The sequence below is a fragment of the Phyllostomus hastatus genome, unplaced genomic scaffold, assembly GCF_019186645.2.
Source record: "Phyllostomus hastatus isolate PE091 unplaced genomic scaffold, TTU_PhHast_1.1 phas_contig_1162, whole genome shotgun sequence".
Classification (NCBI taxonomy): Eukaryota; Metazoa; Chordata; class Mammalia; order Chiroptera; family Phyllostomidae; genus Phyllostomus; species Phyllostomus hastatus.
Genome location: NW_025333537.1, coordinates 13,578,612 through 13,595,920, shown reverse-complemented (window position 1 = coordinate 13,595,920; position 17,309 = coordinate 13,578,612). Strand labels below are relative to the sequence as shown.

Sequence of the window (17,309 nt, the reverse complement as noted above, 5' to 3'; positions counted from 1 at the left end):
ACTCCGAACCTCCCTGCTCTCGCTCTCCGGCCTCAGACACTCAGGCCAGCTGCTCTCCCGCCCCGACCCCTCCGGCCCTGACACCTGTCTTCTCCCCCGACCACCCGCAGACCCCCCCCCGCCCCTCCCTCTAAATAAGGAGGAAGCGTCATCACTGTTTCCTCGATCACCAGCCCCTCCTCCCTGCACCCCCCGCCAGGCCCCTGAATGCCCCTGCCACACTCTCTGTTGACAGGCCCGCTGGGGTCCATGAACTTGACCCAGAGTGCCTAGGTGAAGGGTGGGAGGTGAGAGGCAGAATCGCTCCTCTGCAGAGCCCAGGACGTGCCCGGCACGCGGCCAATAATACATCAGCCAGTAAGTGTTACTTATGAACAAACTGTGCAGAAATAAACAAGGGAGAACCATGTTCCGAGAGAACAGACATGCAGCTCGTCCGGATCTCGGCACGCAGCCCCGGCCCTCAGACCCACAGCAGGCCCGGGGGACCCGACGTGGGGGCCTCCACTCCGTGTGGGGTGGGGGCCCCGCGTGGTCAGACAGGGGCAGAGTTGGCTTCCCAGGCTGCTCCTGAGTTGGAAGCGGCTTAAAACCAGGGAAGCTTCGGTCACTGACCCAGCGCTGGCCGTCCGGGCGGGGGCTGTGGCTGGCTCGCCGGCTGCGTGTGGGCCAGGCCTGCTGCCGTGCGTGGGCGGACATGGTCCGCTGTGCATTCGGTCTCCTGGGCGGGATGATGAAAGACACCCCGGTGGGGCGGAAGGCGGGGACAGGACCAGGAAGGGGGAGCTGGGAGGTGCCTGTGTGACCGCCCGCACTTGGGGCTGCAGACCGGCCCGGCTGGCCTCACCTCCGCGCACACAAGCAGGTGGGACCCGAGGACGGAGGTAGGGCCGCTGTTGCCGGGGCAGGGGCAGGGGCACCCGGCCTCACACTGTCACCTGCACGGTGTGTCTTTCTGTGGGTAAGTCCGCCGGCGGCGACACCTTTACTGCAGATGCCAGCAGCTAAGCAAGACTTGCTCCCCCTGTCAGAGCCCAGGGCACCCAAGGGGGCGGGAGGGGCTGGTGCCCCCAACGTGGCCGCTGTGGTTTGGGCACCTGTGTGCCCGAGTTTGGCACCTTAGCTTTTACTTGGCAGATCGTGATGGTGAGGAACCACACCTCACACTGATGTCGGAAGGAAAAACTGGGGAAAGGCATCTGATCTGAGAGATTTATAAACAAATAGAAAAGCGTCTCCACACGTAGAAGAATATTCCAAAGTAATCAGGGGCCGTGACTGGGCAATAGTTCAAGTTCAGAAGCACCTGCACCTCCAGGGCCCAGTGAGAAGGCCTTGTGACTTTTTTTTATTGTGGCAAAATACGCATAGTATAAAATTTACCACCTTGACCGCGTTTAAGTGCACAGCTCGGTGGCATTCGGCGCACTCGCACACCGCTGGGCAGCCACCTCCACCGCCTCTCCAGACCTTCCTCAGCTCCCAACAGCCGGAGCTCTGTCCCCGCTGAGCGCTAACTCCCCCTCCCCCACCCCAGCCCCTGGTGACCGCCGCCCACTCCATGTCTCCATGTCTCCGTGGGTTTGACCGCTTTGGTCCCCCCAGGACGTGTCCTTCTGTGGCTGGCTCGTTTCCTCCGGCACAGTGTCCCCAGATCCGTCCACACGGTAAGACGTGAGTCAGAATTCCCTTCCCTTTTAAGGTGAGTGAGGCTCCATCGTGGGCACTGACCGCATGTTGCTGACCCACCTGTCCTCGGACACTTGGGTGGCTGCGCCCTTGGCTGCTGCAAAGGACACGGTGGGCTGCGGCCTCCGTCAGCCGCGCTGCCCGCGTGGGCTCAGCATGTGCCCGGCTGTGCGGGCCGGCTGACAGGCACGTGCTGCCCTGTGTGCGGCCAGGCCTGGGACTCTCTCAACGGCCGTGACAAGGGTTGAGCCCAGAAAACACGAATCCCGGGTAAAGCACAGGAAGAACAGTGCAAGCACGACCCTTACAAACACCCCCGCTGTGGTCCTCGCCGTGGCCCCAGGAGCCCCTCCACCCGGCTTCACCGCCTGGGAGGGAACTGGGTCCCAGAAGGGCTCTCCCCGAGCCCCCGTGGGGTCAAGCCCCGGTCGGACCCGAGGCCCCTAAGTCACATCCCGGGCTCAGCCCCGGGCGGCGCTGACAAGGCGGGCCAGAAGGGCCACTGCGAGGAGAGAGGAGCCAGGGCGACGGAGACGGTGGTGGCTCGGCCCCGAGGGCAGAGCGGGAGGCGGACGTGGGGCTCGTGCTGCGGGCGGGGGACCCTCGGAGGGAGCCCCGCGCAGCCCAGGGGCCGCGCAGCCCAGCCCGGCGGGACCCGGCACGGCCGGCGCCCGAGCACACGCTGCGCCGAGGAGCTTTGCAGGAAGCGCCAGGCCTGTCCCCCGGGGCTCCGGCCGGCTGGGGCGTGAAGGCTGACGGGCACAGGGGGCTCTGAGGGGGACAGAATGTTCTGGAACCAGGCAGAGGCGGGGCGTGCACGGCGTGGTGAGTGTGTTCAATGCCGCTGATTCGTTCACTTCCAGGTGGTCATTTGTTTTCCTTTTTTTTCAAATGGCAAGTTTTGTGTTATGTGGATGTCGCCTCAATTTAAAGAAATAAAGAGCTGGGGGTCAGGTGGAGGCCAGAACACCAGCTCCGTGGACAGCGAGGCAAACACCTGCGTCTGAGCTGGCTGGCAGCTCAGGCCTGGGGCTGAGGGCAGGTCTAGACCGGGGCACCCTGGGGGCTCCCACGCCCACCTCCCCTGACGGCCGGCGAGGTGGGGCCAGGCCCAACCGTGTGGCCTGGTCAAGGGCAGGGTAGGGAGTCCGCCAGGAGGGAGGCCTCCCACGCAGACACCTGCAGGAGACTCGAGGCCGCCCTCCAGTGGCCAACACGCTCTTGCTTCTGCTAATAAGGGTTCGGTCATCCCAGGAGAAAGAAAGGGCTGAGAAAAACCCATTCCACTCGCTGACAAAAAGAAATTTGCGATCGAGCCATGAAGATACCCAGAGGGACCCTAAGTTCGTCTGTGAGGGGAGCCCATCTGACAAGGCCACACCCTGTAATTCCCGACCCCAGGACGGGCCGAGCCGGCAGAGCTCTGGGGACAGAAGGGAGATGGGTGTCTGCCCGGGGAGGGCAGGGAGCAGGCACGGAGGGCGTTCAGGGCGGCGAAGCTACTCTGTGTGACGCTGTAATGACACCTGCCTGTCGTGCATTCATTCCTGCACACCCACGGATGCTGGGCACAGAGTGACTCATGTCAGCTACAGACAGGGAGTGACCGCACCGGGTCCCTGTCGGATCATCAACAGTGACAAGTGCACTGTGGCATCATGAGGTGTTACTAGTAGGGGAAACTGAGGCAGGAGGAAGGGGGGGTACATGGAACCTCTCCGTGCTTTCCGCACAATTTTTCTGTAAACCTAACACTGCTCTAGAAAATAATGCCTAATAATTTTATTTTTATCCTTTAAAGATTTTATTTATTTGTGTTTAGAGAGAGGGAAAGGGAGGGAGAAAGAGAGGGAGAGAAACATCAGTGTGTGGTTGCCTCTCATGTGCCTCCCACTGGGGACCCAGCCCCCAACCCAGGCCTGTGCCCTGACTGGGAATCAAACCGGGGACCCTTTGGTTCTCAGGCCAGCACTCAGTTCACGGAGCCACGCCAGCCAGGGCACGTCTATTAATTTTAAAAACACCAACTTAGCAAGAGAAAGATTGGGAGGAGGAGGGGAAGGTTGTGGGTGCCCATGGAGGGCGCCTTGGGGGCGGAGGTGGCCTTGGACGCGGGGACACGTCCCAACCACCTGGGCATCCACAGGCCTGCTGGCTTGATGGCGCCGGCCGGACGCCTGCTGCTGCTGCTGCTGCTGCTCCGCATGCGGGCCGTGCCCTCCGCGGTGCTGCACAAGGTGAGCCCCACCCCCGAGTGGGTCCCCGCACCGGGGAGCCCCCAGCCCTGGGCCCGCTCTCAGGGCTCCCGGGCTGCCGGCGGGCCTCCTTCCGGCCGGCCCCGCTCCCGCGTGCTCCCTTGACGCCCCGCCCCGCCGCCCTGGGCCGCCCCTCGGCAGGCCCAGCCCCCCTCTGTCCTCCTGCGTCCCGCCCCGAGGCTGGCTCCTGGCCTGGCCTCGGAGCACCGACAGGGGGAGCCCACACCCACCGCAGTTCCTTGGGGCCCAGTGATTTTTCGAATTGATGAAGGAGTTTCCGGGACCACGGTTTGAGAACGGCAGCTGGAGGCCACGCGGACGACCGTGGCTTCTGCGTGGGAGGCCTGGGGGCCGAGGGCAGCTCCTTCCTGGCCCTGCGCCCAGGGCAGGCGGCTCCCCCTCTCTGAGCCTTGGCGTCTCACCTGCCAGAAGGTGGTGAGCGCGTGGGCGGCGCGGGCCCTGGCTGCTGGAAGCTTCTGTTGTAGCACATGCCCCCCCCCTGCCCCGCCCTGCTGCTGGGCCATTCACTAGCCTCCCCCACCTCCGTGCCTCAGTTTACCCTCTGTCCGCGTGGCTCAAGACTGACACAGCCAACTGTTGGCTCCCTTCCCCCACTGTCCACTGGCCCCCTGGCCGTCCACCCTCCCTGGCCTGTGAGTGAGTCGCCAGGGGCACGGCCTTGGAAGGCTGGTGGGACCCGGGGAAGCGGGCAGCGGGAGGGGCCCCTCGGGTTCTGCAGCTGCCCCCGGGAGCAGGTGCACGGCCCTGGCTTTGCAGGGCATCGGGGAGCCCTGCGAGGAGCACAGGGAATGCCAGAGCACCTGCTGCACCACCAGCACCCTGAGCCCGCAGAAGTACTGCGCGTCCCTGACCGTCTTCCGGAAGTGCTTGTCCTGGCAGAAGGTGCGTCTTCGCCCTCTGGGGGGCGGCGGGGGAAGGGGCGCCGGCGCGTGGGAGGCCCCCAGGCGCACGGAGGCTGGGCCTTCCCGCAGCCCGAGGGCTACCCGTGCTCCGACCACAACCAGTGCCGCAGCAGCTGCTGCGTCACCAACAACCACAACCCGCTCCGCTTCTGCACGCCCCGCACCGTCTTCTTGCAGTGCCTGTCCTGGCGCAAGGTGAGGGCGCGGGGGCGTGGGGAGGCTGGCCGTGGGTGACACCCGCGGGGCTCCAGGCTCCCGCAACACCTGGGGCACCTGTGTCCCGCGTCCCCCCAGCCCAACCGGGACTACTGCTCGGAGCACAGGGAGTGCCACAGCCAGTGCTGCCTCAGCCTGACCGAGGCCGCGCCCGCGCGCTGCAGGCCCCGCACCGGGGTCCTGGCCCAGTGCCTGCCACCGGTGAGTGCTGGGCGGGCCCGCAGCGTGGAGGGCGGGCCCCGCAGCGGGCCCCGCAGCTGGGCGGGGTGGACGAGGCGCCAGAAGGGCTCCGTGAGGTTCCAGGTCCGTCAGGGACCCAGTGGACACGATGCTGATGCATCTGGTGAGGGGCAGGGGCCCTCCGGGGCCAGGCAGCACCTGGGGACAGGTGATAGGGGGCTGCCACCACCCCAGGGCTGGAGGCCTGAGAGAGGACCCTCCCCAGGAGCTGCGTCTCCTTCCGCCTCCCACGTCCCTCTGGAGCCCTCCACTGGCTGAACCTCATTGGGGCGGCGGCACACAGAGGTGAGGGCGGATGGAGGAGGAGATGGGGCACAGGGACCCGAGGCCGGCTGCCCAGCGAGGCAGTGCGCTGTGGGTGTGTCAGCACCGGTTCTGCTGGGGCAGCCCATTGCGTCCGCCTGACTCTCCGGGGGGCTCGGCCCCCAGCGCTCACGACCTGCCTGGTGCCATCAGCACGCAGAAAGGGTTAAACTGCGGCCCAGCGAACCAGACGGTCCCACTGATGTCCTTGACCAGGCGAACTGAGCCCAGCAGGGGGCGGCGCTCCCGAGATGCCCCGTCCCGAGGGCTGACTCCCCTCTGCTCCCCCGCGCGGGCGCGCTGTCCCTCGGCTCGCTCTGATTCCTGCTCTTTCCTCTAGTGACGCGGCGGGCGGCGACCTGTGCGCTGGAGGACCAGCCGGGACCTCGCCCCTCTGCCTCCCGCCACCTCTGAGTGAGTGGGTGGGAGCTGGCCCCAGCCACGCTGCTTGTTCTGGGTCTTCACGACTCAGCCTCAATAAAAGACAGATCGAGGGAAAGTGTGTTTTGTCACGTTAATGTTTTTAGACAATGAAGGCAAAGAGAAATCTGTAGCAAATGTAGAGACGGAGAAAAAGCACAGCACACACAGGTCTCGTGCAGGAGTGGTTCCCAAGAAGCCGCTGACCCAGGGGCAGGCGTGGCCTGGCAAAGAGAGGCCACACGTCCCCCCACCCACCCGGCTCCCCCCTCAGGCATTTCTGTAATGGAGGCACGTCAGCGTCTCTTGTCACGGCAGGTAAAAATGACCAGCCGGTCGTTTGAGACCGAAGCAGCCCCCTGATCGCCACTGACGACTTCGGACAGTGGGGCTGCCCCAGGCCGAACCCCCATCCCTGGAGGGCAGTGTCCTGGCCACGCCTGCAGCAGGACCCTCGTGGCGGAGTCTCCTGGGCAGGTGGACCTCTGCGGATCCGCCCGGAGAAGCCCCCTGGAGGGCAGACCCCGGGAGGCGGCTAGGCGCGGGAGGGGTGCGGGGTGGCGCGCACACTGCCCGCGGCGGCTCCCCGGGGGTTCTCGTCTGCTCGCTCCGCAGGACTCCACCGCACTCGGCCTACGGTGTGCCTGGCGTGAAACCGGTTCCTCCTTCCTTTTTTTTAAAATTATTTTTTAATTTTATTTTAATTGTTGTTCAAATACAGTTTTCTGCCTTTTACCCCCATCCCAGCCCACTCCCAGCCTTTTTTTAAAATAAAGGTTTTATTTATTTACTTTTAGAGAGGGGGGAAGGGAAGGAGAAAGAGAGGGAGAGAAACATCAGTGTGTGGCTGCCTCTCACAAGCCCCCTACTGGGGACCTGGCCCCCAACCCAGGCATGTGCCCTGACTGGGAATTGAACCCGCCACCCTTTGGTTCACAGGCGGGCACTCAATCCACTGAGCCACACCAGCCAGGGCTGGTTCTTTCTTCCTTTGCAGATAAGGGTCAACTTGGGACCCACTTCTGATAACAAGATTTTTGTAGAGGGTGTTGGGGGTACTTTTGTGGAAGATGGGGGTCCTCCTCTTCGTCCTGGAACTCAGCAGTGATGGCAGAGCGCAGCAGCCACCTTGGGTCCCTGAGGAAACATCGGGTGCCTGGAAGTGTGAGCTAAGGGTGGAGGAGCAAGAACAGATGGAGCTGGGGCTTAGCGAGCCAGGCAGGTGAGAACTCTTACCCTGAGTCCGGGGTGGACCTGGAGCCTGACTTAAACCACCACCTTCACGTCCAGCCTCCTTCCTGACTGGCATCACCCCAATACAGGTATGTACCAGGTTTCTTTTCTATTTGGACCAGGTTTCCTGTCTTAGAGAGCTTGCACGCAGAGGCCGCAGTACGTAAAAAAACCCCCACAGCGCTGGAGTCCACTGGAGAGGTGGTCTCGGCTGGTGCCGTACAGAAACAAGAGTGCTCACGCGCCTCAGCTCAGAACGTCCCAGAACAGCAGAGTGGAAGCCGGGCCTTCACAGCGTCCGCACAGCATGGCAGCTGTGTCTTGGCCCAGCTCCTCTGCACAGTGCCTGCATCAGGAAGCAGCTCGGGTGGGGCAGCCAGAGGGGAAATCAAGGCAGGGCTCCCGCCATCACACTCGAACAAGGAACTTAACACCGGAGTCCGGAAGCGAAAGGAAAACACGTGTCACCAGTTAACTCAGCGGGTCCTCGCCCAGCCTGATGGGACGGCCAGGTGTCCCGAGAGTCACAAGCAAAAGGGCGTGGCAGGCGGGGGAGTCCTAGAGCCGGAGCTGGGAAAGGGGCCTCCGGAACAGTTTCACCACGACAGAGTCCTTCTGAGAAACAAGGTCTCTGTAGCTGTGCGTTATCCCCAAGGGAAAGGAGGGGAGCCCAGAAGCCAGCTGAGGTATGTAACCCACGAACCCCAAGAGTCTGCGTCCTTCGTCCTTCGATTAGCTAAGTACCCACTTGTAGCCGTGGCTCGAGCGTGCAGAACAAAGTAACAAACTTCACTTTCTTTCCTCTCTACGCCGGGCACTTAGACTAGCCCGGCAGCGGCTTGCAGCTCCGTGCTCATGTGTGTTTTGTCAAGAAATGCGCTATCTCGTTTCCACCACATGCGTTTGTCTCTCGCTTGCGTTATTCTCTTGCGAGCGAGAAAAGAGCGGAGGCAGGGGAGGCCTCCCGACCTGGGCCTGTCTCTCCCGGATCCCCCCCCGCCCCGGACCCTCCCATCTCAGGGCCTCTGCAGGGGCCTCCCCTCTGCCGCGCGCTGCCTCAGTGCACCAGCTCCCCCCGCCGCCAAGTCTTGATCAAATTTCACTTTCTCAGCGAGACTTCCCTGGCTACACAGAAACGCCCCGACCTTCTTGTATTCTCGGGCACTGGGCCTTCTGAGGCACCGTACAGTTTACTTGTTCGATCGCGCCTCGATGATGATCGTGGGACGCGGGCCGCAGGTGGAAGTTGCTCTGCGCCCGCAGCGCCCGCAGCGCCCGCAGCGCCCAGGGCTCCCAGGGCGCAGAAGGAAAGTTTCAGGGAAGAATGAAGACGCCCGCTCGGCCGGGTGCGATCCCCAGGTCGGCCGCCAGGTGGAGACACGGGCCTCGGCGCGTCCCGGAGGCCCCGGGTAACCCCAGGTGCTGCCGCGACGGGGTGGAGGCCCGTCAGCCGGTCCTCTGCAGGCCCTGCCATTTCCCCTTTTCGGCAGAAAACAGCCGTTTGCGCACTGGCTGCTGCTAACCGGGACTGAGAACGCGCACTCGAGGAATTTCGGGAAGACATGTATCATCACTTCAGAGCCTCAGTCTGGTCTCTGGCCCCTGGGCCGCCGTGTCCTTCGGGCAGAGAGGCACCACATGCAGCCTTGTCCCCGCTCCATTTTAGCTTTCCCCCCCCGAAACGTCCTGAGGCTCTGACCTTTGAGAAGTTTCACCTCGCTGTCTGTAGTTTTACCTTTTAATAGAATTTATGAATTTAAAAAAATTTTAGAGAGAGGGGGAGAGGAAGAGAAACATCAATGTGTGGTTGCCTCTCTTGCGCCCCCTACTGGGGACCCACTGGTAACCCAGGCCTGTGCCCTGACTGGGAATCAAACCAGCAACCTTTTGGTTTGCAGGCCTGCGCTCAGTCCACTGAGCTACACCAGCCAGGGCTTGTACCTTTTGTATGTTACATCTTTTAGCTTTTATTCTAAGTTTAAAAAAGATTTTATTTTTAGAGATGGGTAGGAAGGGAGAGGAACATCGATGGGTGAGAGATACATAGATCCGTTGCCTCTTGCACGCCCCCTACAGGGGACCTGGCCTGCACCCCAGGCACATGCCCCGATTGGGAATCAAACTGGTGACCTTTTGGTTCGCAGGCTGGCACTCAATCCACTGAGCCGCACCAGCTGGTCTAGCTGTCCCATTTTTTTGCTGGACAATCTTTTAATTTCAAAGACGCTTCCTGAGGTGGATGGTGTGTCTGTGGAGGCTGGTGCTGTGTTAAGTTGCAGTCACTGGTGTGACCACAGAGACAGCTCTCAGAGTGGGCGGTGCTGTGTTGGGGGACCTTGCCAGGGACACAGGCTGAAGGGCAGGCCGCCTCCCCTGTCCCTATGGTTCCAGGCAGAATGTGTCCTTTGGCTTGTAATGCAATTATTTCATTCCTTCCCGCGAGCCTCCGCAACTGCCAGTTGAATCTTGGTCAAGGGAAGACCCTGAATTGCATCCACCTCCAGCGACACCCATGGGGGGCCCTGCATCTATTCAGTGCCCTGCATTCTCTCTGGGAGGACTTGTGTCCCCCAAAAAGGTCACCTGGCTTTCATGGAGCTGGGACAGCAGGGCAAGGCCACCCTCTGCGGTGTGCTCCTTGGAGCTGACACCCAGAGCCACGGCCAGGGCTGAGTGGTGACGGGGCGGGGGGGGGGGGTGGATGGGAGGCGAGTGCAGCGGGGCCAGGGAGGGTGCCAGGCAAAGGCCAGTGGGAAGGGGCTCCAGCAGCAACAGCCCTGGAGGGCGTGGGCCACTGGGGACCAGAAACCACTTCCAGGACAAACTGTCACATAACACACTCGACCACGTTCTCATCCAAAATCGAGGCTGTATTTTTCTCCATCGACGGACACACGGACAGAATGGTTAAAATTACAGAGCCCACCCCAGACACGGCGCTGACATACAGGATGTGGCGGGACCCGTGGGTACGGATGTCAGGAGACAAAAGGGTGCTGAGGGGAGACACAGCAACGCTTGCGTGGTGACAAAAGCCAAAACCCAAAAGGACCCGGTGCAGGGTGCTGGCCAGCGGGGGCAGCACTGGGCAGATGCTGGCTGAGGCCGGCACACAGAAAGCAGACAGTTGTTTTTCTGTGATCTTCAGCGTTTTCACTTCTAAAGCACTGCCTGTCGGGGACGGTTTCTGAGGGTGCGGCACCATCAGCCACGTGGATGTGCCCACGAGGCCAAGGCTGAAGGCTGGAGCCCGAGGGCGGGGGGCGCTGCAGAATCGCCTCCCGGCAGCCCACGCACAGGTGAAGGGTCAAGTGCAGCTGTCAGCCTCCGGTGTCCTACCTGCACCCAGTGGGCTGCGCGGCCGCTTTAAACAAACAGACACAGCGATCTCGAGAAACTGCTTTTATAAAGTGTACCTAGATTAAGAATTTAATAACATCATATATTTATATTAATAGACTATTTACACTTGTTCCTCTTTACAAAAAAAAACTGGAAAAAGAAATGTTGCACTTCTGCATAATAAGGCAAAAACCACCTTTGTACAGTATCCTTTCAATACATATCTGCAGTGGGTCCCAAGTACCAAGGGAGGGCCGGGGCCGGGCCTGAGTGGGGGCCTCACAGTGCTGTGGACAGAACGACCGTTTTTCTCCATAAATAAGACAAGAAAGACCCCTGGGGCTCTGGAATGGGATCTGAGGCTGTTAAACTGCAAATTGGAACTAAAAGTCAGAAAACAAAACTTTCTTTAAATGTCTAAAGAGCACAAAATTGAAAAAAATACAAATCTATTATAAACACTTCTCAGTTGTGGGAAAAAGTGTACAAACTTGAATTTTCTTCCAATAGCCTGATCTTGAGCTCAGGAAACAGAAAATCACCCCCAGAAAGGCCGAGTGTGAAACCCGCACCTCGGGCTGCGGGGGAAGGGGTGTCGCCTGGGCCCGGGGCCTGTGCTCAGCTCCCGGATGCGCGCGCGCAGAGTCCGCGCGCGCAGATACGGGCGTCCGTGCCCGGGCGCAGGGCTACCGCGCCTCCACCTCCTGCGGGTTTCGAGAGGGTGAGTAGTCGGGCGCGTCGCCCGGCGCCCCGAGTGGTGTAGTCCTGCTCCTCGGCGATGGCCCAGAGGGCGTGGGCGGCCCGCCCGCGGTCACTAGTGGGGGCGGTGCGCCGAGCGCGGCGTTGGCGGGTGAGGTCCGTGCAAGGAGTCCGTTGTGCAGTGCTGTGGCCGCGGGCCCGAGGCGCGGGTAGTGCAGGGCGCCCAGGGCCGGCAGCAGCGCGGCGCCGTCCAGGGTGGGGGCAGGCAGGTGCGCGGAGGCGCCCAGGTGCGCGGCCCGCACGCGCTCTAGCTCCTCCCGGCGCGCCGCCCGCAGGCGCTCGGGGCTGTAGTCGTGAGGCTCGCGGTCGCGGTAAGGGGGCTCGAGGGGGGCAGCAGCGGGCGGAGCGCGGCGGGGCAGCTCCAGGCTGCGGTAGGCGTTGCGCAGCGGCTCCCACGCAAAGCCCAGGCGCTCGCAGCCCACGGAGCCCGGGCCAGGATGCAGGGATGCAGGGGCGGCACGGTGCAGGCGGTCCCCCGGTGGCTCGGGCGCGTCGCCCTCCTCCCCGCGCTCCTCTTTGACCTTCACGTCGCCCTCCGGTGGCTTCCCTGGGGCGCGGCTCAGGAGGCCGGCCAGGCGCAGGCTGCTGCCCAGGGCCGCTTTGCTGCAGGGCGACTGCGGGCGCGCCACCAGCTGGGCACCGAGCTCCTTCGCGGGAGAGCGACTCTCCTTGACGCGGGGCTCGCCCTGGCCCCGGGGCAGAAGGCCGCCGCCGGGGGCTTCCGGCGAGGCGCGGCTCAGCAGGCGCGGCTTCTCCAGGTCCCTAGGGTGCCAGACGACACCCTCAGCTTCGAGGCGGGACAAACAGCCTGCCACCAGCCCCCACCCTCAGCACAGTGGGGCCACTGCTCGCCCAGCACTGTGACCTCAGGGTCCCCTTGGTGGGTGCCTGGTAGGGACAAGCCTGCACCCCCAGCACGGTCCCCAACACCCCCTCCCCGGTCCTGTAGACACTCAGAAGCCAGCTCTGCTGCAGAAACCCTGGGCTGTGCAGCCCAGGGCCCAGACCGCTGGCCAGTGGGCGCTAGGGGAACAAACCCACTCAACGGACCAGGGGCGGGGGTGGTCCTGGGACCCCTCAGCGAGTGTGTGCAGCCTGGCTGGGGTCGACTGCAGCCCCGCCTGCGACTGGGCCCGGGCCCACACGAGCTGCCCTCTGGGCCTGGGGGGGCAGTGCCCGGGCCTGCCAGAGGGCGGCAGACCCCAGGGGCCGGCTCCTTGTCCTTCAGGAGCCCCCAGCTGCCCCTGCTCCTCCACCCACTGGGGCCTGCCAGGGGCTGCCCGACCCCAAGGCCCCCGGCCCCCAGCTCTGTGGGGGCGGGGCTGGCCCTAGGACGGCCCCGGGCTCTGTGACCCGCTCTCCCGCCCTCTGCGCTAACTGCAATGCCTCGCCCTCCTTCGACCCTGCCCTGTGCGCCCCCAGAAATGCCACGTCCCAAATCCAGGACTCGGGGGAAAGTAGGTGGGAGCCCCCCCACCCTACTCCCGTCCGTGTGGCCAGCCCGCGACTCCCCGAGGACACTTGGGTCCAACACTGTTGCTGACCCCCCTCCCCCGCCCCGGGGCAGGAAAGCTCCACCTCCAGCCCCGAGTTCAGGGCCCCCCAGGTGTCCCCCCCCAGACCGGGGCCCTGGTGGCTCCCCGGCACCCTCTGCCCTGCGGATCTGGGCCCCCAGACACCCCGTCCATGGTGACACGACCAGCCTCCCTGATCGGACCCTCAGTCCGCTGGCTGCTGCCCAGCCCCGCGGCCCTGCGAGGGGTCCTGCCTGCCCCAGCTCTGGGGGTGCAGCCCTTGCCCTGAGACCCCGAGGGCGGGGCCCCACTCACCGCTCCCTGTCCTCCCGGCCTCTGTCCGGCTCTCGGTCGTGGTTGGTCAGAGCCGAGACCCGCTCGGTGCCCGCGGGCTTGGGCCAGGCGGGCGGCGTGGGGAAGGACGGTGGTGCCCGGTGCAGCCGGCCCCAGGCCTCGTGGGGGCTGGGCAGGCTGTGCAGGGCGGGGCCCTCCCTAGGGGCCAAGATGCTGCCGCCTGCAGCTGGGGGTGGCGGGAGTGTGAGGCCGTGGCTCCGCACCACCCCCAGGGTCCCCTGCAAAACCACAGCTGCTGGGGGGGGGGCACAGGGTTCCCAACTCCAGGCCAGCACCGTGGGGGGTGCCCCAGGGGGAGTCGAGGGGGACAGGGAGCCGGAGCAGGGTTGGGGGGGCGACACGTGCGTGTGGGGGCACAGCAGGCGTGCGGGCGGGTCACTCACTCAGCGCGTGGCCGCCCAGGCCCCCAAAGGCGGTGCCGCCCAGGCCGCCCAGGCCGCCGAAGGCGCTGGCTCTGCCGAAAGGATCTGCGGAGGCAGCCGGGGCTCAGGGGCTGGCGTGGCTCTCGCTGGGCACCCCCAGCACCCACCCCGACGGCTCCAGGATCCAGCAGGTGCCAACTCTGCCGTCCCAGGGGTCCTGGTTCTCAGGGCCGCCCGCCCACCCGCCCACCCTTGCCCTGAGGTGTTTGGAGGCCCCCCAGGTCACAGGGCCCCGGGACACCTACCTGTCAGGTGACCGGGGGGCAGGAAGCCGCCGGGATGCACCGAGGGTCCGAACTGGCTGGCGGCCAGGTGGGCGGCGCCTGGAGGGGACAGTGTCGGAGCCTGGAGCACCAGGGCCTCCAGTCTGGCTCACCCCCAGGGTGGGGGCCCCCAGCTTCCCCGCCCCCCACTCCCAGGAGGACCCCCAGGTGCAGCAGGACGGAGTCTCGCCAGGCAGCCTTACCGGGGCCGGCGAAGAGGGGCTGGGCCAGGTCCGGCGGGTACTGGAGCCCCGCGAGCAGGCCGGGGGCAGGGGGTCTGCTCAGCAAGTCCAGCTTGGCGCCCACCTCCAGCTTGTGGGGGTCCAGCTGCATCTGCCGGGGGACAGAGCGTGTCCAGGGCTGCGGCCCACCTGGGGCACAGGGGTCCTGGCAGCGGCAACGACTCAGTGCCCGGCGCCCCCTGCCGCCGCCTGAGGGAACACCGGCCTCCACGGCGCCCTCTGGGGGCCCCGCACCCACGCGTGCACTGGGAAACGCGTGGTGTTTCCTGAAAAACACCCTGTCGACTTGGCCCTTGCAGCGATCTGGGGCGGGAGGTGACGGAGAGACCGTGTGTGGCGGTGACGTGTGTCACCACGGCAGCAGTGCAGGGTGCTGGGGACCCTCTGTGACGCAGGGGCCATCCACCGTCCCATCAGGGGCTCCCGCAGCCCCCCGCCCCCGGCTCAGGGTCCCCAGGTCTCCCAGGGAACCTTCCTTGGAGCCCCCGCCGTGGCCAGGGCACCCGGCACCATCCCGCTGCCCCTCACAAGAGCAGGCAAGCACCCCGAGGTGCTGGTCTGGTCTCCTGTGCTCAGTGCCGGGAGCTCGGGTGACGCTGGGGCGGGGGAGGCGGGGGGGAGGGCAGGCCGAGGCTGCCTGTGGGGTCGGGCCCAGCACGGGCGCCCACAGCCGTCCCACCAACCGCGGGGAGTGACCCCCGCCCAACTCCAACTCCAGCTCCTCACAGTCCAGCCCTGCCCAGTGCCCAGGCCGGGGGCTCACGGCGAACACGAGGCCCCAACACCGTGTCCCGCCGGCAGGACGGCGGCCGGGCTCACCTTCATCCGCTGCTGGTGGTGGAAGGTCCGCCAGGCGATCTGCACGTGCGCGGCGCACCACCTCCCCGGCTTCTGCGGCGGGGGGGTGGCAGCTCAGCGGCCGGTGGGACTGCCTCACCCCCGTCACCCCCAGATCCCTGGAGTCACACGGCGCCCCAGGCCCACCCAGGAGGTCCCCAGCGTCCTCCCCAGCCCCGAGGCTCCCGCCCACGTGCACTCACTCTGACCGCCGTCCGGTAAGGGTCAGGCACCTGTCAGCACCGGGGGAGAAAGTGTCAGGTCCAGACTCTGCGAGCAGCTAAGCCGGGGGCGGGGGGTTGGGGGGGTGGACGCCACCCAGGGAGGGAGGGGCCGCTGGCAGGGCTGTCACCTACCCCGGGGCCCTTTGGGAGCAGGGTGTGAACAGCGCTGGCCCGGCCTGTTACCTCGATGGGGCTTGAAGTCTGAGGGGAGAGGGCAGGGCGTGAGAGGCTGGGGCGACGCCAGGCCCCCGGCCCTGCCGGCTGCCCTCCACGTGCTCGGCCCGAGGGGAGGCGTGACTCTGGACGCCCATGGGCCCGGGCTGCAGGGGAGGCACGCCGAGGGAGCCCGGTCCCTGGCCCCGGAGCCGCAGGGGCCTCCTGCCTCCAGACCTCCCCACCGCGCTGCCCTCCCAACCTGGTGCGCCCCTGCTGAGGGGGCAGAGCGTGCACGGCACAGGACTGTCGTGGTGGACCCCAGGGCGGGGGGCGGGGTGCTCTGCCCTGGGGCTGCGCACCCCCAGGGGGTGCACCTGCAGGCTGCCACCCGATCCCGGGGGACACTTCCGTTCCCGCCCCACCTCCGGGGGCAGCTGGTACCTTGGGCTGAAAAGCGCCCTGCAGGGACCCGAAGGGGCCTGGGTGTGGGAGCAGGGCGGGCAGTCCCGGGACGGCAGGAGAGAAGGACGGGAAAAACTGCAAGAGGAGGAGGGGAGTTCCTGCCAGAACTCTGGCCTGGGGGACGCCAGTCCAGCCCTCGCCCCCCTCCCACTGCCCTCCCCGCACCGGGAAGCACCCCACCCTCCACCCCCCAGCCCGACACCCCCGCCAGCCAGCGGGAGCCAAAGGCGGGGGGGACACTCACGCTGGAATGTCGCAGGTAGGGGCTGTCCAGCTTGGGCACGTACTTGTCAAACTGGAGGGAGAAAAGGGGGAGAAGCGTGAGGCCCACGCTGCAGGCCGACGCCCACCACGGGCCCCGCCCGCCCGCCCGGTCCAGCCGCGGAGGCCCGGATGGCCGCCCGGCCTCCTGGGTCTTCTGGCCCGAAGCCACCTCCCCGAAGCCCCTCGGCCGCTCCAGCTCCCCCGGCCGGGGCACACCCGCCCGGCCGGGCCTGCTGCTCCTGAGCCCAGGCAGGAGGGGGCTGCGGCCCTGCCGGGGGCGCGGAGCCCGGGGCCGCGAGTGGCCCCCCCCCCACGGAGCGGCTGGCTCCCAACGGGAGGCCTTGCAGCCTGGGGCGGCGGGAGGGGCCGTGTGCCCGCGCCCCTCAGGCCTGTCTGGGCCACCAGACCTGCCGTCCCGCTGCAAACCGAGACCCCCGGGGCCCCAGGTCCCTGTCACGCGTGTGCGAACGTGGGGCGCCCACCCGAACCCCGACCGGGGCCAGAGGAGGACCGGGAGGAGGAGGAGGAGGAGGAGGGCCTGGACGGACGGACGGACGGACGGACGGCGGGCCCAGCGCCGGCCCGCGTGCGGGCGGAGCGTGTGTGTGTGTGTGCTGCTGCGCGTCCCGCCCTACGCACCGGCAGGGGTGCGGCAGGCGGCAGCACCGGCGTCGGGGGCAGCCCCGCGGGGAAGGGGGCGAATGTGTGTTGGTGCTGGTGTGTGTGCTGGTGTGTGTGCCGGTGTGTGTGCTGGTGCTGGTGGAACTCCGCCCGGAGCAGAGCCCCCGGGCCCAGCGGGGCCCCGGGCCGCTCGGCACTCTGGACCAGAAAACGCGCGTTCAGCTCTTGCCTGAGCAGCTCGTGATCTACAAGAGAAAAAGAGAGAGAGACAGAGAGGCACGTCGGCCGCGGGCTCCCGGAGGGGCGAGGCGGATAGTCACCTGGCACTCCCGGGCGCGGCAGCCCGCGCCGTGGTGGCTGCTCGCCAGGTGCGGGCCCCAGGGTGCAGGTGAGAGGGGGGCCTGTGACCAAGTACCAATCAGAATCCCCGCATGAGGCTGGCAATACATGATTGGCGGGCTGAGTGGGATCAACAGGCTGGCATCTAAAGGCAAGAGAGAAGACCGTGAGCCCCGAGACCCGCCGACTGCGGGGGGCCCGCCTGGCCAGGCCCCCGGCCCGGTCCAGGCT

The 17,309-nt window shown here is 65.8% G+C and overlaps 2 protein-coding genes across 8 annotated transcripts in view; one reads left to right on the top strand and one right to left on the bottom strand.

Moving 5' to 3' along the window:
• Positions 1–785: 785 nt before the first annotated feature.
• Positions 786–6,042, top strand: LRCOL1 (leucine rich colipase like 1). Of its 2 annotated transcripts, none has more exons than XM_045846333.1 (6): positions 786–865; positions 3,836–3,926; positions 4,722–4,847; positions 4,937–5,062; positions 5,162–5,284; positions 5,967–6,042. In XM_045846333.1, exons 2-6 carry the CDS (start codon positions 3,849–3,851, stop codon positions 5,967–5,969), a joined length of 456 nt encoding a protein of 151 aa, XP_045702289.1. In that variant the 5' UTR covers positions 786–865; positions 3,836–3,848; the 3' UTR covers positions 5,970–6,042. The 2 variants fall into 2 exon arrangements, with proteins under 2 accessions (XP_045702289.1, XP_045702280.1); XM_045846324.1 differs by having other exon boundaries at positions 788–961.
• A 4,086-nt stretch (positions 6,043–10,128) lies between these two features.
• FBRSL1 (fibrosin like 1) overlaps positions 10,129–17,309 on the bottom strand; it is a 41,417-nt gene continuing 34,236 nt past the window's right edge. For 4 of the 6 annotated variants that reach the window (XM_045842372.1, XM_045842378.1, XM_045842387.1 and 1 more), the window contains 12 exons: positions 17,155–17,223; positions 16,758–16,984; positions 16,099–16,149; positions 15,834–15,929; positions 15,369–15,437; positions 15,216–15,245; positions 14,995–15,066; positions 14,137–14,266; positions 13,916–13,993; positions 13,632–13,715; positions 13,210–13,414; positions 10,129–12,142 (listed from right to left, as the gene is read on the bottom strand). In XM_045842372.1, the coding sequence (XP_045698328.1) occupies positions 11,308–12,142; positions 13,210–13,414; positions 13,632–13,715; positions 13,916–13,993; positions 14,137–14,266; positions 14,995–15,066; positions 15,216–15,245; positions 15,369–15,437; positions 15,834–15,929; positions 16,099–16,149; positions 16,758–16,984; positions 17,155–17,223 (1,946 nt within the window). In that variant the 3' untranslated portion in view covers positions 10,129–11,307. Of the gene's footprint in view, positions 12,143–13,209; positions 13,415–13,631; positions 13,716–13,915; positions 13,994–14,136; positions 14,267–14,994; positions 15,067–15,215; positions 15,246–15,368; positions 15,438–15,833; positions 15,930–16,098; positions 16,150–16,757; positions 16,985–17,059; positions 17,224–17,309 lie in introns of all 6 variants that reach the window. The other 2 variants (XM_045842410.1, XM_045842404.1) reach the window with 2 other exon arrangements.